At 39.7% G+C, this 24,299-nt stretch overlaps 4 protein-coding genes and 1 long non-coding RNA gene across 5 annotated transcripts; 2 read left to right on the forward strand and 3 right to left on the reverse strand.

The window, feature by feature from the left end:
- Positions 1 to 69: 69 nt before the first annotated feature.
- On the reverse strand, positions 70 to 1,945 carry mrps7 (mitochondrial ribosomal protein S7). Its single transcript, XM_044050384.1, has 5 exons — positions 1,891 to 1,945; positions 993 to 1,184; positions 823 to 886; positions 568 to 735; positions 70 to 472 (listed from the first exon to the last, which is right to left on the reverse strand). The coding sequence occupies exons 1-5, from the start codon at positions 1,929 to 1,931 to the stop codon at positions 251 to 253; spliced, it is 687 nt and encodes a 228-aa protein (XP_043906319.1). The 5' UTR covers positions 1,932 to 1,945; the 3' UTR covers positions 70 to 250.
- gga3b (golgi associated, gamma adaptin ear containing, ARF binding protein 3b) lies at positions 1,603 to 9,668 on the forward strand. The gene is made up of 18 exons (XM_044050382.1): positions 1,603 to 1,743; positions 2,168 to 2,211; positions 3,237 to 3,321; positions 3,417 to 3,492; positions 3,675 to 3,773; positions 3,865 to 3,988; positions 4,096 to 4,199; positions 4,444 to 4,524; positions 4,654 to 4,791; positions 5,206 to 5,287; positions 5,376 to 5,501; positions 5,617 to 5,865; positions 6,516 to 6,598; positions 6,697 to 6,836; positions 6,931 to 7,211; positions 7,291 to 7,460; positions 7,915 to 8,025; positions 8,348 to 9,668. Exons 2-18 carry the CDS (start codon positions 2,172 to 2,174, stop codon positions 8,456 to 8,458), a joined length of 2,100 nt encoding a protein of 699 aa, XP_043906317.1. The 5' UTR covers positions 1,603 to 1,743; positions 2,168 to 2,171; the 3' UTR covers positions 8,459 to 9,668.
- A 53-nt stretch (positions 9,669 to 9,721) lies between these two features.
- On the reverse strand, positions 9,722 to 15,343 carry nup85 (nucleoporin 85). Its single transcript, XM_044050383.1, has 19 exons — positions 15,177 to 15,343; positions 14,769 to 14,859; positions 14,487 to 14,643; positions 14,286 to 14,356; positions 14,167 to 14,210; positions 13,886 to 13,955; positions 13,618 to 13,739; positions 13,375 to 13,509; positions 13,075 to 13,197; positions 12,697 to 12,828; positions 12,481 to 12,587; positions 12,189 to 12,272; positions 12,020 to 12,085; positions 11,772 to 11,923; positions 11,574 to 11,691; positions 10,880 to 10,980; positions 10,262 to 10,413; positions 10,046 to 10,147; positions 9,722 to 9,902 (listed from the first exon to the last, which is right to left on the reverse strand). The coding sequence occupies exons 1-19, from the start codon at positions 15,240 to 15,242 to the stop codon at positions 9,804 to 9,806; spliced, it is 1,992 nt and encodes a 663-aa protein (XP_043906318.1). The 5' UTR covers positions 15,243 to 15,343; the 3' UTR covers positions 9,722 to 9,803.
- Positions 15,344 to 16,082: 739 nt separating this feature from the next.
- LOC122785801 (small ubiquitin-related modifier 2-like) lies at positions 16,083 to 21,849 on the forward strand. The gene is made up of 4 exons (XM_044051761.1): positions 16,083 to 16,165; positions 17,942 to 18,073; positions 20,179 to 20,250; positions 21,188 to 21,849. The coding sequence occupies exons 1-4, from the start codon at positions 16,145 to 16,147 to the stop codon at positions 21,248 to 21,250; spliced, it is 288 nt and encodes a 95-aa protein (XP_043907696.1). The 5' UTR covers positions 16,083 to 16,144; the 3' UTR covers positions 21,251 to 21,849.
- A 902-nt stretch (positions 21,850 to 22,751) lies between these two features.
- Positions 22,752 to 23,250, reverse strand: LOC122785802. The gene is made up of 3 exons (XR_006362353.1): positions 23,207 to 23,250; positions 22,898 to 22,997; positions 22,752 to 22,805 (listed from the first exon to the last, which is right to left on the reverse strand). It is a non-coding gene; the product is annotated as an uncharacterized LOC122785802 (long non-coding RNA).
- Between the last annotated feature and the right edge of the window lie 1,049 nt (positions 23,251 to 24,299).

The raw sequence follows: 24,299 nt of genomic DNA on the forward strand, positions 1-24,299 counted from the left end.
CAACATCACAACTGAGTGAAAATTCGGGTTCGGCCATGTCTAATCAGTCAGAACAGAACTTAGAATGAGTACATTGCAGTCTTTCCACTGAAAGATTTATTTGGTGTTTACTATTTACAGTCAAACTCTCACTCAATGAGTGGCTCATTGGGTCAGTGAATCATCCATGACCAGCACAATGTCTGTCCAGTTTGTCAATCGGAGGAGACCTTTGAATTGACAGTATTTTTAGTCCAAAGATTTTTTTTTTCTACCACCAGCGGTAGTGGGCATAAGCCCTGTTGGATTCTGCCATCTTGTGCAGCTCATGTTTCTTCTTGATGACATTACCCTCCTTCATGTATGCTGCCAACAGTTCTTGGGAAAGTTTTTCATACATGCGCGTGCGTCTGTGTTTGTTGTCCCTGCACTCTGTCATCATCCATTTCATAGCAAGGAAGCGACGTCGGTTGTCTGTAAGAGGGACAGGCACCTAGGAAGAGAACACATTTGGATTTTGTATGTTTATTCTTTGTTCAACATGATTATTTTTCATTTCAAACCCAACCTATATGACCTATCACTGACCTGGTAGTACTTGCCACCTTTCTGTATGCTTGCCAGCCCAACCACAGGCTTACAATTCTCCAGAGCCTGATGAAAAATTGTGTAGGGGTTACACTCAATCTCCTCCTTTTTCACCTCAGGAGCTTTGTGGTATTTCTCCACCTGTATCCTCTTTATGCTCTCCAGGGTCTGAGAAAAGAAAAAAAATGAATATTTGTCTCTAATGTAAGAAAGTGAGGAGAATATTTATAATTGTATTTTTCTTCTTTTATTTACTTGTGTCATGATCTCTCTGGCCAGAATCTTGTCTCCGTGTTTCATCATCATATTGATGAATTTACTGAAAAGCAAAGACCAGGGGAAAAAAAAAAAAGATCAGTAGGTTTTGATTGAACGGGTGCAACAAATGATCGCCCTGCTGCAATGACCCAACATGGTTGTGTTACCTGATGACTGGGTCACTGAAAACAGAGCTTGTGACTCCATTAGTTGCTGCCTTGATGGGTCTGAGTACTTTGAGCTGCTGCTGCTCTTTCTCCTCAGCAGTCAGCTCCGCCTCTGGTCTGCTGTATGTCTCCTTCCTGACATCTGGCTCCAGATAGTAGGGGTTATACCTGCTCCATCTTACCAGGAACACCCTGCAGGCAAAGTATGCACCAGACAGGCAATTAACAAGTGACAAGTTTGTGACAAACTGATTATCCTCACTGATTTATTTAAGTTTCATACCGTTGCTTACACTCTCAGGCCCCTTTATTGGGTACACCTGTTCAACTGCTTGTTAATGCAAATATCCAATCAGCCAATGATATAACAGTGACTCGATGCATCTAGGCATGGTCAAGAAGACATGCTGAAGTATTAACCAAGCATCATAATGGGTAAGGAAAATGATTTAAGGGATTTTGAATGTGGCATGGTTAAGATAGGCTGTCATTTTCATGCACAACCATATCTCAGGCTTACAGAGAGTTATCTGGAAAGAAAAATCCAGAGTTGAGCAGCATTTCTCTCGGTGGAAATACTTTGTTGATGCCAGAGGTCAGAGGAGAATGCCCACATTGATCAGAGATGATTGGAAAGGCATCAATAACAACTCAAACAACCACTGGTTTCAACCAAGGTCTGCAAAAGACCATCACTGAACGCACAACACGTTAAAACTTCAAGCTGATGGACTACAGCAGGAGAAGACATGTAAGTGTAACTGAAATATCCAGAAAAAAGATAGAAAATCTTTAAAATTTTTAAAGCTGAGGAATTGTATACACAATAAAAGAATAAGGCGTCATTAAAAGCGCAATTGTATACAGTTTTATAATGGTGACAGATATATTTACCAACCTTGGTAACCACGGTTTAAGTAGTCCTGACATGGTAGCCATCTTTACAATGTGAGTGTCAAGTAGGACCCCGGCATAATATCTTTTACAGATGCCTGATTTAAAAAAAAAAATAAAAAAAGATATACAGGGTAACAGTGTCTATAATTTGCAAATTTTAATGTCAATGGTTTTTTGTATTTCAATTTTAAACAATCCTTATTATTGTGTTAAAAATGCAAATGTTTAATTTTGGTCTCTGGCGTTCACGTTGGTGACATCACGCGATGTGTTTTCAGTGCTATGGCGTACCAGGAAGGGGAGTCGCTGGAATCTTGGCTCAGTGAGTGTTTTATTTCATTCATTTCATGAATTAAATGACATGTAGTATGAGTTAGATAATGTTGCTGCAGAGGACGGGACGGTGTGTCGCTCGGTGGACAGGCTGCCCGGTGGTGGGAGGATGTGCATTGTTTGCAGCGGTAGAATGGGTGGAGAGCTCGAACATAAACACAGTATGGGGCACATTCACTCAAATTCAGTGAGGCAGCAGTGATTTTTGTTCAGTAACACAAACAGCTGTTCCTCACTAAAGATTCATTTTTATGCCGGACAGAAATAGATTAATCTTTAGTGACGATGAACGAGCTACACTGACAACAAACTAATCACCATCACAGCAGTATTTAGAGGGAGGATGATAACAATTAGTGCATTGTCATAGTGCTCACAAGACTTGCTGTGATACATATTCATTGATACATATGAAGGGAGTTACTCAGGTAGCCATTTCTTAAGTAGTTTTATTTGTTGCTATTTTTCTTCTTATATTTCACTATAAGAACATCCATAAAGACAACCAGTACTGGAACTGCAGTCCAGATGTCTTGTTTGTTTTATTGTGATATTTGTATTTTTATACTATATTTTTAGTCTGTGAGGAACCCAATAATGGGCTGCTGAAACATAAATGTCCAGTGTTAACAATCAAAGTATGTCTATCTACTTTTCAGTAAAATTATATTCCAAAATGATTTATCTCAACAAATGTGGTTTCTTTATTGTTTTATTTGAACAACAGTCCATCAAGATATTCAGTTTACTGTCATGAATGAAGCATCATATTCTTACACGTTCATGTTTTACAACCTGCCTAGTTATAGAAATGAGCCTACAGCTACTTTTACATGTATTCATTAATATGTGATGTCCCATGGCAAATTGGCAAATTTTAAAATTGATTTAGATTAATTGTCTGTCAATTCTGTCACTTTGATGACTAATTCAGATTCAAATGTCATTACATTGTGTATATACTGTAATCTTTAGTACAATATTTTATTTAATGTCACTGCCATTCTGCTGCAGATAAAGCCACCCATCCAGCCAACAGACAGGAAGACTGGGAGTACATCATTGGCTTCTGTGATCAGATCAACAAGGAACTGGAGGGGTATGTCTGTATATGGCATTTTGTGAAAATGTCAGTCAGCCCTAGAAAAAGTTTTGATATATTTTTTTTTTTTAACCTGGAATTTCTTCTTGTAGTCCTCAGATAGCAGTAACACTGCTCGTCCACAAAATCCACTCACCACAAGAATGGGAAGCACTTCAGGCTCTGACAGTAAGAAATCCTGCACCCCTCTGTGGCTCTTCCTGTGTTCTGTATTTTTGTGGAGTTTTTCCTCATTTGATGTGAGGGTCTTAGGATAGAGGGTGTCTCTTGCTGTACTGTGTATGTTGGCTAACATACTGCACATGTTAACAAGCTGTTTTTCCTCAACTAGTGAACTATTTTGCGTACAGGTATTGGAAGCTTGCATGAAGAACTGTGGGAGAAGGTTTCACAATGAAGTGGGAAAATACAGATTTTTGAATGAGCTGATTAAAGTTGTGTCTCCAAAGGTGAGCTGTCTTATGTGCTTAAACAATATGCTAATGAAATGTATGCTGAAAGATGAGCTAATGCCCAGTCTCCACCACCTCTTGTTTTTAGTACATGGGTGACAGTGCACCTGAGAAGGTGAAGATGAAGATTGTAGAGATGCTGTACAGCTGGACAATCGCTTTTCCAAGTGAAACGAAGATTGGTGAGGCCTACCAGACACTCAAAAGACAAGGTGCGGATGAAACGCTCAACAATTTGTCTTTCTTTTCACTTGATCAGTCAGAACACACACTAGCCTCAAAGGAATCTCATTATCCCAGACTGCCCTCCTCTCCACAGGCCTTGTGACACAAGATCCAGAGTTACAATTGGACAGGACTCTGATTCCCTCCCCTCCGACACGACCTAAGCATCCAGTATTTGACAATGAGGACATGGGAAAGGTAAGGAATGGAATCAAAGAACATACTATAGCTTTTTTTTCTGAATCACCACTGATGCTGTGAGTGGCTGTCATCATCAACAAATGCTAATGACAAGTTAAAAAAAAAAGTCATTTGTCGTACTGTCTTGATTTTACCAGAATTAAGTCCCAAGAGGAGACATGGACTCTATATGTATTAGTTAGGACGCATTTCTGCAATAAGTAAAGCAAACTGGTGTTTGTGTGTGTGTTTGTGTATGTAGCTGCTTGCTGAGCTCCTGCGGAGTAAAAATCCAGAGGATCTACAGGAAGCCAATAGACTAATCAAAAACATGGTGAAGGAGGTAAGACAGGAAGTTGTGGCTCACTGGATTTTGTTTGTCCTGCTGGACTTTGGTAAGAAATATACAGTGTTGTATTTTCACATGCAGCTTTACCAGTTTTGATCTCTTGTGTCCTGTCATCTGTGTCAGGATGAGGCCCGAGTGCAGAAGCTGACAAAGCGACTCCTCACACTGGAGGAGGTGAACATCAATGTCAAGCTGTTGACTGAAATGCTGTCCCACTACAATAAAGACAGCTCCTCTGACTCAGACAAGGACATAATTAAGGTGTGTTCCTGCACACTCACCCACTAATGAAACCGTTAACTCAAATCAATCAGATTATCCACCTAGGTCATGGAAAGTTTGATTCCAGTTTAAAGTTGCAATGTGTAAAATATATTCATGAAGTGAGAAAAACTCATACAATCATGTGATTGTATGAGTTGTGATGTACAGTTTATAACTGAACATTTATTGAATTGTTTTTTCTTTGTCTGACAAATGCAAACGAAGTGCAAAGACACCGCATTTGTCACCATTCTTTGTCTTCTGCACACATATTGTTATACTTTATGTAATGTGAAGTTCAAGTATAATTCAAATGATCTTATTTCTATAGGCTCAGACAAGAGAATATGTTACTGCATGTCTGTGTTGTTCAATAATTGTGTCTGAACAAAGTCTTATTGTTCTCCTTAGGAACTGTACGAGCGATGTGACAAGCTGAGGCGGGCAGCTTTCAAAATGGCCACTGAAACAGAGGACAATGACACCAGTTTAGGTTTGCCCGTATTGTATTTTGTTCGTATGAAGACCTTCTGACCTTGTCACCGTGCGTGATCTCTAACCCCCTGCATCCGACTGCTCAGGTGACATCCTGCAGGCCAGCGACGATCTCTCCCGAGTCATCAACTCCTATAAGAAGATCGTGGAGGGGCAACCGATCAACGGCGACAGTGAAGAGCCTCGATCCACAGCTTGTCACAGTGAAAGTGGTGAGAGATATTTTGTAATCGGGTGCACGTTTATGCAGTGACCACAAAGAAAACATCCAGATGCCCTGTCCGTGTCATTAATTCAACTGCTCCGATCTTCTTAATCCCTTCACAGAGACCACAGATACTTTGATAGACCTCGCTGGCCTTGACACGCCGAGCCCTCCTCAGCCGGCCATCCTTCCCTCTCAGCTCTCAAATCCTTTCCCAACCAACACCACGATTTCTCCCATACCTGTCCTTCCTCCTCCTCCCAAACGCCTGGCCGGCTCCCACGGCAGTCAGAGCAGTAGCCCGAGTCATCCCCCCCTCGACAAGGCCTCCACTGCTTTCTCGCTCCTTGATGATGAGCTGCTTTCCCTAGGTAGTATATCCTCATTTTGACGTGGATTAAACAAATCTTTTTGGGAATTATACTTGGTTCCCGGCTCTGTCCAATTGTTTTATAATCATTTTATCATTACTAAAAATGGATTTTGTTTCATCTGGAGCTTCCAGGCATTTACTGGCCAACAAATTGCCCAGTATAGAGTATAACTTTGTAAAATCAGCATTTGTTACCAGTTTTGTAAAGATGAAATTTTATTGGGTGATTTGGTCCAGCCATTCTATCAAACAGTAAGCAAAAAAAAAGGTTCTGTTCTGATGCTGCAGTTTCTGTGATGTGGTTTGTGGCTTGTAATGTCTGAATGCTGCTCATCGATGTTGATGACCACACACCAGCTTTACACTACAATTTTTGCCATTCACCCATTTACTCACACATCCATACAGCGCATCTTTGTGCAGCACATTTTCACACATCTTTCATTCCCACCCCCACGCTGCCAGCACAGCTGTCTGGTGCAACTTGGAGGTTAAATGTCTTCACCAACGACACATTGGCATGTTGATGAGCAGAGCTGGGAAACAAACCCACAGCAAAGATGTTTCGCTTTACCGCGGAGCCACTGCAAATCTGTACAATTTATTGAAAGAAATTATTCTCTTGTCACAATATTATGCTACTTTCAGGATTAAATGACCCCCCTTCCTCTCTGAGCAGCCAATCAAAACCTACATTGAATGAATTGTCCAATCAGTGGACTTCCTTGCAGGTAAATATTTAAAAAAAGTTTTGTGAGTGATTGTAATCAAACCATTGACTGCTTGTCTGTGTGTAAATAACAATGACGTCTCCTCATGTCCTCTGCAGGCTCCAGCTTCAAGCATGGATTTGTTTGGCAGTGTAGCTTGTTCAGGTCCGGTGGTACCTCAAGCTGAACCAGCCACCAGCGTACATAGTCTCCAGAACCTGCAAGGCCTGGCCATGATGGGCTTTTCAGATCCGAAGAGGTACAGCTGTCCAAACCAGTGATTTCTGATTTGAACCGAAAGCAAACCATGTCCCCGTCGATGTGTCATCACAATGTATTACATTGATTTTCAGTTTACATCAGATGACAACCAGAGGAAGCAGCTTTGGGGTGACTCCTGCAGTAGCTCCTCCCCACATACCCGGACAGGGCTCCCCCTCCTCAGCTGCTCTTTTCCACTGTGCAATGCCTGGCTCTCCTGCTTTGTCCCACACAAAGGTCCAGAGCCTGGGCTCAGCCCCGGGGAGCCCTCTCTTCCACTCTCCGTCTCACCCTCCTCTCCAAGGCAGTCCATCCAGAGCCATAGACTTCTCCCTGAGCAATGTGCATGTTCCCCTGGAAGCCATCAGACCGAGTAAGGACTGAGAGAAGAGAGGCAACATAACTGCTACTTAACAGTATGAGTGTGTTCATTCTTTGACATCTGTCTTCAGGTAAAGTGCTGCCTGTGACAGCCTACGATAAGGGTGGTGTCCGTGTGCTGATCAACTTTGCATCCGACTGTCCCCCTGGCAGGCCTGATGTACTTGTCATGGTGGTCTCTACGCTCAATACAGCGCCGCTCCCTGTTCACAATGTGGTACTGCAAGTCGCTGTACCCAAGGTAAAGTCAAGTACCCCGTCCTGAAGTTGCAACAAACACAAACGTGCATTGTGAGAAGTAGAACTCAAAAAGCAAAGGGCTGATTTAGGATCTTCTGTGAATATAGGTTTTGGCCCAAGGAACAAATGATCAGATTTTGGTGGTGATATGGGCAGTTCAGGATTCAGGATGTTTTAAAATACTTGTCCTTACGAGTAAGGGGAGTGTTCTGACACTGGGAAACTGAGAGGTCTCTGTGGAGGTTTGCGCTCTCTGATTTTAGTGGTTGTAAGAACCTTTCTATTAGGACTTGATCCTCTGTGGTGTTTGAAGGCACTAGTCATCATGTTGCCTCCTCAGGACAGTGGCGCTTCTTTTGGCTACCTTCAGTTTGTGGACATGCAAAGATAAGATGTGAACCTTTCCTCAAATAAAGGCATTAAAAATGCTCACTCTTTCTCTTGCTCTGCGTCAGTCAATGAAGGTGAAGCTGCAGCCTCCATCAGGAACAGAACTGGCACCTTTCAATCCCATCCTACCTCCTGCCTCCATCACCCAGATCATGTTGCTGGTTAATCCAGCAAAGGTAGGTAGCCAAACGATAGACCAACCGGTGTTTCTGAGCCACATCGCTGTCTATCATAAGCTTCTTTCAGATGTGCACTGCACTCTCGAGTGTGTGTAGAGGAGAAATGTGTGGCTGCAGAATTTGCCAGTTGTCTTGTGTGATAATGTAGGAGAAACTGGTCATGTGTCCTTCCTCCTGCATGATCAAGCTAGAAAACCCAAACTGTGTCCCACTGCATTCATTACATGTGAAAAGCAAAGTATGGAGAATGTTGCGACCCAATTCCCAAAGAGTTTGTGTCTGAAACGTGTTTATAGAACTCTGTGTTTCTGTTTCATAGGAGAACGTGCGTCTGCGCTACAAGCTGGCTTTCATGCTCGGAGACCACCCGTGCAATGAGGTAGGAGAGGTGGACCAGTTCCCCCCACCAGAGACATGGGGTCATCTATAGCATTGCGCAGGCCCTCAGCAGGGACAGTCCAGGTCATACTCCATGAAGGGGTGTGTGTGTGTGTGTGTGTGTGTGAATTCTCACACATCCCAGAGAGACGAGGGGGACAGTGCTTTCAGCGTCACATTCCTTAGTTATTTTTCATCTTCAGGCCATTGTCGATCCTAATAGTGAGATGTTAACAACTACAACTTGCACCTGTATCTCTAAAGAGGTTTCTGCAGATATTTGAGAAAGTAACAAGTGAGTTAGCTGTGGTGTTTTTTACACCCGATTACAGGTTTTAAGATTCATGTTGATTTTGTATTGTAGTGCAATGGAGAAGTCCAGGAGAAGGCAGTAATGCAACATTACAGATGCCAGCTGTAGAACACCAAAGAAGAAATTAGATTCTTATTTTAATGGATCTTACCGAATGTACTGAAAATATTACGCTGAAATGTTGCACTGCAGCAGAACAGGAACTTTAAAAGAACTGAGCCTCTACAGTATGTTTACAGAGCTTAGGAGCTATTACTTGAAATGGTAGATTCGCGCTGATGGAGTTACACTGGAAAATAAAGTAGTCATACATTGTCCCTGCAGGAAGATGGTGGACTTGTTAATGTATTTATTGTGTGACAATTTTGGTGAAATAAACTGTGATTTTAAAATAATGAAGCCCTGTGCAAGATAAGTGGACCAACAATGTTTAAAGGCAGAATTAGCCAGCCAACAGCAGTGTATATAGTTTAATTATCATTTAAAGTAATTATTTAAAAATGAAAAGTGATTTGCCCCAACGTGAAAGTGGGCTACAGCCTTTACATTAGCAGTATCTGTACATTTGTTTAAATTAAATTTTTTTTTTATCTACTAGTCTGTGTTGAAAGCATTCTTGTAATTTTTTGTTCTATTTCAGTGTGTCACAGAACCTAGAAATTAGAATTAAATGGAGGATTATTATAAGGCAGATCATTTTTGTGCAACAGTGGGAAGGAGTCAAACTCTCCTGAGCGTTAGTTTTCATAAATCAGCCTGTGTTCCCCTCTCTGGCAGTCCTCAGTTTATCATACAGACATGTGTGTTTAATGTAAATAGGATGTAATTTACTGTCTGTTGTATGACAAGTGAACATGTGACATGTAGATTTTGAGTGTTGGGGTCTGTACATACTGTATGATGTGCCATTTGTTCTCTGCATGGGAAAATAAATCCTTCTTTCAATGGATGTTTGACATTCTACGCTTATTTACTTGTTGTAAAAATGAGGCCAAGAGAATATAAATCTTGAGAAGTTTTATTATCAAAGAGCACATTTTGATTACTAGATTTTTATATACACAATACAAAAAAAAGTTGCCGTTCATGTTTCCACAGTTCCCTCTTTGACTATAGCCATAGCCAGGTTTCTGGCCAGAGCGAGTCTCAGAAGCTCCACTTTAGTCAGCTCTAGGTCTTCCTCCTGTAAAGACAAACGCAATCCAATCAGAACTGGAATGGGTTTTGTGGCTATTGCGAGAAATCATTCAAGAGGATCAGAAGTCCTGTACAGTGTAGATCAGTCGGTACACTTTTACTTGAAAGGAGTGCGTTTGTGGTGTGTACCTGCATGGGCTTGTCTCTAGTGGGAGCTGTGGTGTTCATTGAGGAGGTCAGCTCCTCTAAACAGAACATCAGCTCATAGGTTTGGTCTGCTGAGAAGATCACCTGAGGGGAAAAAATGACAAAGCAGAACTTGTGTGTTTTCTGAGCATTTTATGTAACTATTCATGAAAAAGTACTTCATATCAATATGATACTGAACACTGAGTGGTGACTGACCTCTTTCTGCTCGAGCAGCGGCAGGGCGTCAGTCAGCAGAGTCATCCAGAAGCTACGGGGGGCGATCTTGGCCGTCATGAGGGAGAGGAGCAGCTTTGCTGCCTCCCTGAAGCTCTTTTCTCCGTATAACTTGTGGAACTCTCTGTACTTTCCTGGGAAAGTAAAGGCAGCAGTGTTTGTAATCAGTAACCATGGCAAGATTGATCAGTGCCTGAACACTTTTCAATCATGATATCTTTAATGAGTGTGAATGGTTCTCATTGTTGTTTACAAAAAACCCAAAAAAGAAATGCTTAAGTGCTTTTTGTTTCTTCCTCTTCTCACATTGCTTTATACATCACTGCAGAGTGAGGTCTTTTTAAATTTTCAGGAATTTAGTAGTTTAATCACTTCATTGTTTTAAATATGGGAAACTATTTACATCCCATGAGTTCAGTTGACCTTATCCTTTTCATAAATGCACTTTGATCTGGACTTTTTTTTTTTACACGTTTTACTTAAAGTCACATGCTGTTGCATTAAGCTTTATTTAGATCTGTGTGCGCAAACTCGCACACGTGTCTGTCTCATGTGACAGCCTGAGTGAGTCTGTCCACGACTGAATATGCATGCCCATACCAAGGAAAGTCAGCCTGTCACTGAGCAGCATAGCCGGACCCAAGTTGTCTATCAGATCCAGATCAGAGAAAGTCCCTTTCGCACAGTAATCCTGTAGGAACCTGAAGGGTGGGGGGGGGGAAAAGCATGTACACACTTAGAAACCATTTGAAAAGTGAACTGAGGCTACAGTGTTCGTATGATTCTGATTGATTTGTGGGCTGCAGGCTGCTAACATAGCTGTGTTATTACATGTCATTTAGCAGACGCTTTTATCCAAAGCGACTTACAATGGCATTAAGTACAATCAGCCAGGGGTGGAATCCAACTTGCGACCATGATGTCTTTCGCACACAGCGTACCGGTCTTAACCATTGAGCCACTCCACCCTGGCTGTTATAGGTTGGTTTCTTTTCTATTAATTAAACACTCAATGTTTTCTCCAATATGTGTGTGTGTGTTAGAGGGAGAGTAAATGCGATAAATAAATGATGAATGATATTAATACATAATGGTATGAAGCAATGAAACAGAGAATTCTATTGACTTAACTCCTTTAGTATCAATAACATTGCATTGAGTGTTAACACTGAAACCCTTTCTATTCTCAGGTTTCAGGAACGATCGTTACACTGCTGGTGTTCTTTGAACAGCACTACTATTTGAGGTGATGAAAAACGTCTTTAACATTATGTGCGTAGTTAAAAGAACTGACCTCTCTGAAATGAGGGTGGCAAAGGCAGCATCTTTGGCCCTGATGCTCCAGGACAGAGCAGAGCCCAGTCTGTTGTTCCTCAGTGCCCGCATAGCCATGATCTTACAGATACTCCGCACTGAGTAAAGACAAAACATTTAACATATTGTTTTACTTATTTGTTTGTGTAACACAAGCAGAGAGAGAAGGAAGTGTTACCTTGCTCTGACATTTGCCTCTGCTCGCAGACCCTGAGCACCTTGAGGGCTTTGCGCTCTGTGTCTAAAGGAACTCGCTCAATCTGTAGCTCCAGGTAAACGCGACCAAACTCTGGACAGTTGTCAAAGTAGTCCACAGCCAACTGCCAAAGACTTGACACACATAGGGAAAACGCATAAATAAAAAAGATATACCGTTAATTGCAAATGACTTCCATCCTATAAATATAATCATTACTAAAGACATACCTGTGATGGGTGAAGAGGCCAGATGCATATTCTAACAGGAGAAACTCTCTCAAGTTGGAGCCAAAGCTGCAAACACACCACAGAGATCTGGTTATTATGGCAATTATTTTATTTATGCCAAATAAAATGTTGTATTTAATTGCAAATGTATAAAAAAAAGAGTGCTCACTGTAGATTGTGAGACTGCAGGAGTTTGCAGTGATCCAAGAGGTCTGTCAAATGGGATACAAACCACCAGTTGTTGAGAGCAATGCTGGACAGACACATGGAGGTGAAATTAGGAGAAAGAGTGTAAAATCTGTTTAACTACAGAGACTTGGAATATACATATTTACAAACATTTTGTGCACTATTAACTTAATTCATTCTACGAAGAAATGGAAGAAGAAAATAGACATTTATTGTGACTGTGTACTAACATGTACTAAACTTTGGACCCATCACTAAACCCTACATCTTACCTGCAGTCCTTGATGACCTGATGAATGTCAAACTCAAAGGCAGCCAGTAAAATGCTGTCCAGTGGCTCTGGGACACTCCGTGAGTCCAGAAACATGCTCAAGCATGACTGCAGTATAAGCACACACATGCACAGAGTAAATAACCAGAATGCAGTATCAGAGAGTCTGAATATCCACGTTCCACGTTCAAGTACAGCAGCAGTTAGTGCAGTTTACCTGTGCATAGTAATGTATCTCAGTGGGTTTGACCGTCGGGTGGCAGAACAGCAGTCGAGTAACTAGGAAGTGGTACCAAGTGCTCAGCAATTCCTTTTGTGTGAGCAAAGTGTCTTCATCCCCCACTAAGATCTAAGATTAAAATAGATGGAAAAAATGTTTGAGAGGTGATGGATTGATACAAATTTAAAATTGTGAAATAACAATTAATAACAAAGTCAAATACATGTACAGATAAGTCTTTGGGATCCAGCTTCACAGAACTGTAATGACTTTAAACAGCAAAGTTCCTTAGAGAATGGGACCTCAAGCTAATAGAATACAACAAAACAGTGCTGTTTAGGAGGTTTACTGATACTGAGACACAGGGTCACTAACCTTGCAGATGAGCTCCAGATGTTGGTTGCTGGCAAACGAGCTGTCCTGTAAGCAGCGGTCCACCTCCTCGTGCCAGTGTCTCCACTTCACATCAAACTCTGTTAATGTCTGGGTGCCACCAGGCTGAGGAATTATCAAAGAGAGTTCAGAGATGAACACCACTACACATGTGTTGGCCTATGTGTAGTGTAGTGTAGTCATTTGAATTATGAAAAAGCAGTGGATTACTACTGCAATTAAATGAAATTTTATAGCAAATGTGAGTGCACGATAAGCTATGCCATTGAAAATGTATCTTACATTGTAGAAGGGCATCTTGCTGAGCAGAGTGTCCATCAACTTGTACATGTTTCTGGCAGCAGGATGCAGAGTGGCCTGCTTCACCAGCATCTGTCTGGCTTCTTCCAACCTACCCTGCAGCACATAACTCACCACCTGCAAATCACAGACAGACAACTTCTTATAAAAGAAGAGATTTCACACTGAGCTCTACACCAAACAAAATCTGAGAAAAGCATGCGCCTATTTTGTCCTAGGACCTACCACATCCCAGTAGTCATGGTGCTCAGCAGGACTCTCGCTTTGCAGCACATCTCTGGCCTTCTCATCCACATCAGCCTTATGTAACCTCACCCAGTCCAGAAGGTGGAGCAACAGGGAACCCGCTATGAAAATAGCAACAGACAGATGATTTATTTGTTTGGGTGCCTCTATAATCTATTTTAATAATAATAACTTATTTATTAATAATAATAAATTAATACAAAAGAAGGAAAGTTTAAAATCTATAGATGCAAAATGAAACTCTAACCAGGCGCAGCATCGATGAAAAGCACTTCACACAGATTCCAGATGAGCTCTACAGCCAACAGAATGGACACCTGTGCCCCCAAAAAACCCCAAAACAGTTAAATAGCTGATTTGAGTCAAAAATGATTCCTCTCTAGTAGATCCATATCCTTATTTATCACTTCATACATCTTTTAAATAATAATCATTGCTCATAGCATGCAGGTTAGTGTGCTTTTCAGAAATGCGTGAAATGTATTTACATGTGTGCGGAACAGATGTACGCAAAGCATGAGAACATACCTGATTTCCATATTGCATGGCCACTTGTGCATCTTTTGTTGAAACTGCAGAGAAGACAAAAAGGTCAATTTGACTATTTCTGACAATTAAGACGTTGAAAGTATTTCAAATATGTTCACCTGCAACTTGCTGAAGTTCTTCCATACAAGCGCGTATCACAGATCTGTAATTTTTACTGATGCTGACAAACCTAAGAAGTATGAAAGAGATTAATTAGGAGCTTTTTTTCAATTTTAAACTAATTTACGCAAGGCTTTATCAACCAGGGTTTAAATCACAGGCAATGACAAGAATAACATGCAAAAGCATAGAAGACTTACTGAGACTTTTTGTTTTTGCTGGGAAGGTCCTCCCTAATCGTCTGGAGCCCAACAAAGATGTGATGTGATTCATTGAAGAGTTTGCGTAAAATAGGGGAATATATATCTTCATCTTTCCTGACCTCATGGATGAATGCACAACCAGAGCCTGTACTACCTAAAGACACAGAGATGAGAATAGCATGGGAAACAGAGTGAGTAACATGATAACATCGCACAAAAACAGAAGGTGAGACAGTGAAAACATAGAAAAGGAGCTTTTGTGAACACTGATGTACAGACCTATTGTTTTGTACAGGGTCTCATATACAAGGATGTCACCAGGACCCCATGCGAATCCCAAATGCTTGCTATGACTGGCTGCAGGAATATTCTGCAATTAAAGAAAGAGACAGGTTATTACAAGTACATTGTAGATGTGGCTCAATTGTTTCTGATACACATCCATCTGAAGACGAGACACATTCCCAACTTAGTGAACATTTTATATTGCAATGTAGTGATAGTGCATATATGTTTGGAAGCGGGTTATCAAAATATAATGCTCTTACACCTCACATATGTCAGGTCATGCGTGTTTTGGTCCAACTTAAACACTAGTTGACAGGTTGTCGCTGTGTGGTTAGCTATTAGCAGCACTGCTATTCACTGGTATTAAAAATACTAAACTGTGCTACGGCGGTAACTCACAGTGATCGCCGGCTCCACATCCACCTCCTCCATTGGGGACAAAACGTTGTTAGCGGAATAAAACATAAAATGTAAAATGTCAGGCTTTGTAGTAATGATCACTTCATGCCATGGATTAGCGACGGTACGGTGCGGCTCGCGCGCCTCAGTCTTTCACATCGAAAGTCCTCACGGCGCATGTGTAATGACGTCAGAGAAAGGGCTGCCCTGTCTACTGCCTGTTCACTCATCGAAAGCATTGCCTCATGGTATAGTTATCCCCAACATACATAGAGCTTAAATATTGGTGATTGATAAATATATTGTCACGGATAATCAATTCATCTAAAGTTCTGGGCAGGATCACACACAAAAGCACAGCAATAAATTATCAGAATACAGGTATTGTTTTCTGTTTTCAAAATGCAAATATCATACAGATATGTCAACTGTAATGTGATTAGGATAATTTGCATTTAAATACAATCCACTCTTTTGTGCCAAATTATTTGTTTAAATGCAGTTTAGTGCATTTGAATCACTAGACAGAAAAACAAGATGGCCGCTGGGGTTCAGTTTTTAAAATAAAGAAACAAACAATTTTGTGGCTGTACTGCTTCCCTAGTAAGTGTGGTGTAAAGTATAAGTGTAGTAACTAAACCATGAAGCATTAAATGGATACCAGCAGGGTGATCAGAGGCAAAATATGAGATAAATGTCCCTGCAAACCAAACAACAAGAAGTAAAACACCGCTGTGCGCGTGCATGTGTTTCTCAATGCCGCTTTAACGCGCATACACGCTCTCCCGCCCATGCGGGACTGCGCTTTAAAACTCGTGACTCCTGAGAACCATTCAGCGCCCAGTACAGTGGACGCGCAATGACGCGTGACCGCGCACGCTGAGTTCGAAAATTTCTAGCGGGCACGAGTACGTGCGCGTACTCGTATTCTTTGTGTGGCAGCATAGAGAAGCGCCAAAAGAGTGACCATGGCTGATGAAAAACCAAAGGTGAGTCTTTCTACATTGTTTCAAAATGCGACTTTATTTGAGCGGCTTTGTGACATATGGGCGCGTTTAAACACGGACATTTCCACGTCTTTTGTTGTGCACTGTTAAAGTTGTGAGTCTAAATTCAACTACTAGCCATCCCTACTTTGATAGACCGGAAGGTTTGTGAACGCGCATCTACAGGCGCGCAGAAGGCTTTTATTTTTTTGCACGGTCAGATCACAGAGCCGCCAGCTGGTGTCATCCTTACTGTACGACCCACTTTACCATCGTGTGTGTGTGTGTGTGTGTGTGGTTAACGTTGCGTGTTGAAGGAAGTTGGTGCAGACAACAGTGGTAAACCTGTGAGTCAAAACCTCTACAGCAGGTCTGTTTTCTTCTTCTCTGGATCTGTCCGTCTGTTGATGTCAGGCTGTCGCTTGTACCGATCCGATTTACCCTGTAACTGAGTGTGAAAAAAAGGTAAATGTGCTTCAGTAAAGTTTGTCTGCCCAATTAACGTGTGTACTTTACATGTATTTTTAGTTCCTGTTTATCTATTACCACGTGGTGATCCTGGTTTTTCACATTTCCATCACGTGATGAGTGGCGTGTGTCTTTTGATGTGACATGTAAACAGTGTTGTAAACAGTGTTGTCAACCATGTGCTGTATATTTGAGGTAGAATGTCTACTGGTGTTGTGTTTACTGGTGTTATGTTAACTGGTGTTACCATTATTTTGTCTACCCTGTATAAATCAACAAGTTAAGGAGCTACAGTATTATGACAAAACAAAAAAATTGTATTTGATTTGGATTGATTTGCTGAAGGATTGTTGTATGAGAGTGAAATGGTTTGAGCTGCATATGTACCTAATAATGTGACAACTGTGCAATTGGATGTTTTTGTCAACATTGACATTTGGATTGGAGTGATGTGACTAAAGATCGGTCTATTAGCAAGCTTAACTTAAACTCATACATGTTTAAGTTTATATGTGTATGTAATTTGAATCCAGGGTCATGTACACATGTTTGAAGAAACTGCATACATGTTTCCTGACTTTTGTGGATGTGGTCTAATAAAGTGATTGAGAAATACATACATTCATTCATCATACTTCATTATAGGATGCTAAAACAACAAATCTAATGGTTTTGTACAGTACATCATACTGTCCTGCCTACATCAAAGATGTGAATGTGTTATTTATCTAGAAAGAGAACCTCTTTGGTGGAGTTAATAATATCTAATTATTATGAGACACAAATAGAGCTGGCTGCAACTAACGATTATTTTCTCGATTAATCACTTGGTCCATAAATGATCAGAAAACCTGATGATAATGAAATGATGATGTTCTCAAATGTCTTGTTTTGTCCACAAACCAAAATGATTCATTTGAATGATTTCTTTGTTATCTAGAGCAAAGAAAGGAAGAAAATATTCACATTTAAGAAGCTTAAACAATCGGAAATCTTGTTTTAATAAAAAAGCTTCAAACCGATTAATTGATTATCAGTATAGTTGTTGATTAATTTAGTAATATCAAATAATATAAAATCAATAATGGACTAATCGTTTAATTGTTTCAGCTCTAGACACAAGATCCTAAACCTATTGGTTAGCATGGCAGCACCTGACGAATCAAAGTATTTGGTTTACCTTAGTAAACCAAATACTTTGATTCAGTTCATTGTTTCACTAATGTTGTAACAGTTCTAATTGTTAGTTTAGTAGATCAACTGAGTAATTTGTGTTTAATATGCTTTTCTCTCTCTTCCTCTGTCCCCCAGGAAGCAGTCAAGACAGAAAACAATGAACACATAAACCTGAAGGTAGCAGGTCAGGATGGGTCTGTAGTGCAGTTTAAGATCAAAAGACACACGCCACTCATCAAACTCATGAAGGCCTACTGCGAGAGACAGGTGGGTAAGACACAGCACCGACAATTAACAGCCATCAGCTGTGAACATCCAGGATGATATTTGTTTCAGGTTGGTGGTTTATTGGTTTCCTGTGTGATAACCACTAAAACCAGTCATTCTCAGGCACCAAAGCTGCTTACAGTAGATCTTTGTCCCAGAAAAACATTCAGACTTGTCAAACACAGGTCTAACACATAACATAGTCTCGAGGTGCAGTATCGTGATATCAACATGCACAATATTTATATCAAAAAAAATATATAAATACGACTAATATATGTGTGTGAGGTTTATATAGAGTTTGCAAGTGAGTCAGTGTTCTTAAAAAAAAAAAAAGAGTCTGTAGCAGTACAGTAACATTATGAAACGCAGCCATCAATTAAGTTATTACTCGCACTCAATCTTATTCTGCATCTTGCTGTCTGCCAGTAAAAGGTCTATCAAAATGCAATTTGTTGGCGCAGAAGAGATATTGTAGTCGTACATATCAAAGAACAATATTTACACAGATATGTATCTTTCAATTGGAGCAGAGCATACAAGAGCTGTGTTATGCTGCACCTCCCATCATATGGAAATAATTATGGATATCCATAATGTACTTTTTAAGTATCAGTATGTTCGATATTGTTCAAAGCCAGAAGTAAGAACTGTACAATGATTAATGACTAGTAAGCTTTAAGTTTACAGCTTTTTTTAATAACGCAAAACTAACCTTGTTCAAACAAATATTTAATTATGGGCAATTAAAAAAAAAGCATAAAATCATGAGGTCAAAATGTGTTTCTCTTTGTCATGAACGTTTCAGTTAACAGCAGGTATTCATTTCATTTTAAAGCTTACATTACAGTGTGCCAGAGATGTCAAGAACTTCATGAAATTTGCCTCATAATGTTGTTTTATCCACCAGACAATTCACATGCAATACACTGAGCTGTAAAAGGTCAGACCAAAGAAAGGCAGCTGGTGCTTATTAAAAAAGATTTGGGCTGCAACGATTATTCGATTATCAATTGATTACTAAATTAATTGTCAACTACTTTGATTATGGATGAATCCATTTTTGTTTGATAGTTGTTTTAATAATTAAAACTGAATATTGTCTAGCTTCTTTGCTCCATATAACAAAGAAATAATTAAAATTTAATCATTTTGGTTTGTGCATTTTCAGACATTTTTACAGACCAAATAAATTAGTTAAATTACTTGACTAATTGAGAAAATAGTCTACAGATTGATTGATTGTGAAAATAATCGTTAGATACAGCCATAAGAAACACGGGCATCTTGGTCACATTTTGAGTCATTTTCCTGAGAGTTATTGTTCAGTGGCTACGAGCCAGGTTTGCTGGCACAGTTGGGGCTGCAGAGTCAGCACAGACTGTATCTAACCTCAGCTTAACACAGTTCAAGATTTCACCTCGTTCTCATCTCCTTAAACATCTGGTTTCCTCTATGTTCATCAATTTTCGGTCAACATTTATGATCCAAATTACCTCTGAGGGCGTCCTTTGCCAAGGTGCCGGCTTTAATGGATGCAGAGATGTTGACTTCCTATTTATCACTTGTTCTAATGAGGTAACATTGGGATGCATGCCAGAATTCTAACAATGTACTGTAATCTCAATTTGAACTGTGATCGCATGGCTACTAAAACTACGCAATAACCCACATGCAAAAGTTAAAGAGAAAGTATGAAATTAAATTTAATTTAAAATTAAAATGGAAATGGGTCTTCAAATGGCTGTAAGACTGAAAATCCAGCCCAAATTTTCATTGGAGAGTAAAAGATACACGTTTGTCATGCAGCTCTTTTTTCTTTTCTTTTCTTTTTTCTTTAAACCTACAATATTAACGGGTGTTTTTCATTGTTCCTTGTATTTCTATTTCACTGCAAGAGACAGTACAGCTTACAATGTTTCAAATGCTGATCACAGCTGCAATTCCTACGAAACGTTCTGTGGTCTGTGTGTGATTAGGATGTTAAATAGTCGAAGCACTGTTAAGGTCACATGGTTAGTATCGCCCAGCACTTTAAGGAGGTGGGATGGTTTGATTCTGCAGACACATGAAGGTTTACTGCTCAATGTCTTTGTCTCCTCCAGGGATTGTCAATGAGGCAAATCAGGTTCAGATTTGATGGCCAGCCGATAAATGAGACAGACACACCAGCACAGGTAAGGTGGATGTACTGAAACAATGAATTTATCTTTTGAAAAAGTCATTAACATTCTGTATTTACATACTGTTTATTCACAGGGCACCATATCCTGCTTATACAGTTTCACGTGTTTCCATCCTCCTGTTGATGTACTCTTATGTGCCATCCTTTACCAATGAGGCATTCAAATATCATGCCTTATTTTCTGTGCCACTTGAGTTCATGCATTTTACTTTTTTCTGATGTACAATATTTGCATGTTACTCTGCTCTTTTTGGGGCTTTTACATTAGCGATAGTACCTGGTAACTGGTAATTTTTTAGTACCTGCTCTTAAGCGGTTCCAAGCGAGCTGAGCCGATACTATGTGTGACGTCGACAGACCCCGATTGGCAGAGTGTCGGCACTGGAAGAATCATGAGCGCGACAGGCGACACTGGAATCAAACAGTTGAACAATGCCGAACTTTAGATCAGTTAAAAATCCTTGACGTGTTTATCTCCAGGTACATTGCATCTTCATCATAGGATGCTAAAACAAGGTGTGCTGGGACTTTATAGTGGAAAAATGCTATAATAGGATATGCTGGCTGAGTTTCAGTCGAGCATCATGGAAGCACGTAAATGTCCCAGACTGTCAGAGCACATTAAACTCAATTGTAGTTGGTAATTTCTCAAACCGATCTTGAATATTACACTGTAGGAAGAGGCTTATGAACCTGCTGCTGAAAGATACAACTTCCTGAGTTTGCGTCAGTGTAAAGTATGTTATTAAATGTTATTTAGTTAAAGTCAGCCCTATTATACACTACACTGATGCTCTTTTGGACGTAAATTGTGTTTCACCTTCGGTCATCTTTCTACTTTAAATAAAACAGTCACAGTCACTCAACAATGTTTACTTTATTGCCTGTCAGAGGGAATAACTTTTTTGTTTACATTTTTCTTTTACCAGTTGGAAATGGAAGATGAAGACACAATCGATGTATTTCAACAACAGACGGGAGGCCTGATGTAACCAACCACATCTGGCACATTTTCCCTCCTCAACACAACCACCCTTCCCGGCCTGGGTTCAGCAGCGACTTCTTCTTTGCAACGTGTCAACGAATTCCACTAGTTTTATTTCTCTGCCCCACATAACTGCTGTACAGTATGTTCATTCTTGCTCCTGTTACTTCTGTTTTTGTACATAAACCACACCCAGATCACCCTGAGTTCCGGTTTTGTAATATTAATGATGTTTCTACACTTGCAGACCGATAGATCTATTAATAGAGGGAGGATTAGGTAAGCTGACTTTACTGGTTGTTGGGCTAGGTTCGCTCAGTTTGCTCTTGTTCTGTTTGAGGACTGGCCATCACATAATGAACAGTATAACTGAGTTCAGGAATTGGGCTGGGTTTTTCTTTTGTTTCTGTCCACTTCAGAAAAAAAAGATTTGATTTTATACATTTTTATATAGTAGCTGATGTGTAGAGAAATGTTTTGGTGATCATTTGACTAGGCCATGCTTCAAGTTTTGGAAAGCCTGAAGAGATGTTTCGGTTAAATAAACATCTGTCTTGTCTATTAAGATGCTGGTTAAAATAAATCTATTGTCTTTTTTTTTCCCAATCTTTCACTGGTTTTGTCTGGCTCTCTGGTGAAATAACCACTACAAACATTCGTAGAAGTATAAGAGGAGCAATTCATTGCTTTAAATCCTGTGATGTGGCATCTCAAAACCTGCACATCAACAACAAGAGGAGCTAAATACAAATACAAAATAAAAACCAAGCTAAATGCAAATCGGTGAAGTATTCCTCTCAGGAGGCAAAGGCAACCTGATAGTTTGACAATTTCCGATCCATAGCAGCACTTTGCTGAGTTCTCTTATTAATTTGTTCAGCACCAAATACTCAGGGCACTTAACATAGCAAGGCAGAAACTTTACAGTATAGAGAAACCCAACATCTGGGTTTGTTGTGTAAACAAAGTACTAAGCTAAGTACTGACATTGTCCAAAACATTTAAAAAAAAAATTTATATAATAATTAAGACAATGAATTTCCCAATAAAATAACCAGGTTTTTGTGATGCTTTGATTTTGTATGAGGGTTCCCTTCCGGTTTACTTGAAAATCATTTTAATCTACAACCTATTAAACATCCCTGACCATATGAAGACATTGTGCTCCGTCTTAAGAAAAACATAAACTTCAAACTAAATGAAATATCACCATCTTTTGAGTCTAGTATTTTAATTTGAACTTTAACTGTAACATGGTAAAACGAAGAGAAGGTATTATGATTTAAAAAGGTCATATTGGCCCTCCCTGCATCATAAAACCAAAAATATAGAGAAGTTTTAAGATGTCAATCATCAAATCAGAAGAATACATTTGTATCAACAGCATAAGTAATTATTGGCCCTCGTATGTTTGCTCATATTGCAGATGTTCACTCCAAAACACAGAAGAAGAAAAACAACAACACCAGCAAGAACGCAGTGTTTTCAGCTCAGTGCTTCATCACATAATTTTCTTGCAATGTCGTAATTGGCCACAAACCAGTCACAGGTCATCTTGATGGCTGGAAGGACAGATAAAATAAAAGGAAACAGTTACTTTAAAACACAGGCCAATATTCATCCACATTCATTAACTTGTACTATGAACTCTGACCTTCATCAAGCGGTGTGAAGGTGAAGTCAGGAAGGTAGCGTCTCAGTTTGTCATTGCTTGCTGTCTTCCTCATCTGACCATCGGACATAGTGGTGTCATACTAGTGTGAAGTGTCAAGGGTAAACCGCATTATGAGGGTTTTTTTTTGTTTTTAGATTAACAGGTTAATAATCATTGTTTTTAGCTCAAAATAAAACAGTCAATTTATGCAATATCTTATGCAAATTGTTTGTAAATGAGAAGGCCATTTATTTACGAGTACACCTGTCAAAATAAAAACTGGATTACTGGGAAATGTTTGAAGGATACGACTATTTCACCCTTGAAGTCCAAAGCCTTTGTGATCATTTTCACTGCCTCTGTGAAGGAAACTTCCTTCTCCGGCCCAACTGAAATTTAAATTAATTAACTTTAATGAATTAAACATTTTGACAACTTTCTCACGTTTTAATGTTTTGGAGCTGTACGTTTACAGATTTCTTATGGTATTTCACACCAGATGACTATAATGTGCACATAATGCATATTGAGAGTGAAGTGTACGCACCAGACGTGATAAAAGGATCCACCTCGTCATACTCTCTCAGGGCCCAGACAAGTATACGGCCTAAGTCCTGAGAATAAACATAACAATGGGAATTAGTTTGTGGACTTTGTTAATCAACATGCTGACATGTGTTCATACTGTTGTAAGATATTTAAATGACCATTACTATGTTTAAACATGCAGCATATACAGACGCTATAAGAATGTATAATATAGTGTCTTATATCCTTTTTTTCAGCACAACCTAGGCAATGTGATGAAATTATTTTTTTCATTTTCACCAACTATATAAACACAAAAGTAGTCGAAATGTTTAAAATCGGATTGATCTCCATCCTTAGAGATGAAGAACCATTCTTCTCCCTCACGCTTGACTCGTAATTCATCAATCACAAAGGCAAGAAAGAGTTGGGTTACAACAGTTGTTCCCAATCCCTCTATCTATCATAGCCATAAAGGTTGTGTCCACAGTACCTTTTATCTAATGACATCAAATGTCCACAAAGCTATGTTCCTTTTGTTGCAGGAATATTTAATCAAAGCCAACAGTTAACTACTTTAACCGTTCGCAAATGACCCTCTAACAAGTAATGAGAAATGAAAATATTAACACAGTTAATTTTTGTCTTGAATATGTTAAAGATGTGCCTTTCATTGCATGCAAACCTGTCCATGCACAATTATTTTATATTTTATACAGTTTTAACATTGTAACAGTCTTCAGTTTTCATTAAATTGTACTGCACAGAGCACATTGTTTTCTTTTGCCACATGGATGGTGACTTAACGTGTTGATGGGTTTGAATTCCACAAAAGCCTGACTGAGGTTTACTCCCAGATACAGACAATATCTGG

Source organism: Solea senegalensis, linkage group LG19 (genome assembly GCF_019176455.1).
Source record: "Solea senegalensis isolate Sse05_10M linkage group LG19, IFAPA_SoseM_1, whole genome shotgun sequence".
Lineage (NCBI taxonomy): Eukaryota > Metazoa > Chordata > Actinopteri > Pleuronectiformes > Soleidae > Solea > Solea senegalensis.

Coding starts and splice junctions, on each gene's coding strand:
- nup85 (XM_044050383.1), bottom strand. CDS start 15,242: ATGTTTTATTCCGCTAACAACGTTTTGTCCCCAATGGAGGAGGTGGAT. Junction 12,829..13,074: donor ATCTGGAGCTCATCTGCAAG/GTTAGTGACCCT, acceptor TTTTAATCTTAG/ATCTTAGTGGGGGATGAAGA. Junction 10,414..10,879: donor TGACAGGCTGACTTTCCTTG/GTATGGGCATGC, acceptor TTACTTTCCCAG/GAAAGTACAGAGAGTTCCAC.
- mrps7 (XM_044050384.1), bottom strand. CDS start 1,931: ATGGCTACCATGTCAGGACTACTTAAACCGTGGTTACCAAG. Junction 887..992: donor TTCAGTGACCCAGTCATCAG/GTAACACAACCA, acceptor TTTGCTTTTCAG/TAAATTCATCAATATGATGA. Junction 473..567: donor AAGGTGGCAAGTACTACCAG/GTCAGTGATAGG, acceptor TTCTCTTCCTAG/GTGCCTGTCCCTCTTACAGA.
- gga3b (XM_044050382.1), top strand. CDS start 2,172: ATGGCGTACCAGGAAGGGGAGTCGCTGGAATCTTGGCTCA. Junction 3,322..3,416: donor ATCAACAAGGAACTGGAGGG/GTATGTCTGTAT, acceptor TTCTTCTTGTAG/TCCTCAGATAGCAGTAACAC. Junction 7,461..7,914: donor TGCAAGTCGCTGTACCCAAG/GTAAAGTCAAGT, acceptor GCTCTGCGTCAG/TCAATGAAGGTGAAGCTGCA.
- LOC122785801 (XM_044051761.1), top strand. CDS start 16,145: ATGGCTGATGAAAAACCAAAG. Junction 16,166..17,941: donor TGGCTGATGAAAAACCAAAG/GTGAGTCTTTCT, acceptor TCTGTCCCCCAG/GAAGCAGTCAAGACAGAAAA. Junction 18,074..20,178: donor AGGCCTACTGCGAGAGACAG/GTGGGTAAGACA, acceptor TGTCTCCTCCAG/GGATTGTCAATGAGGCAAAT.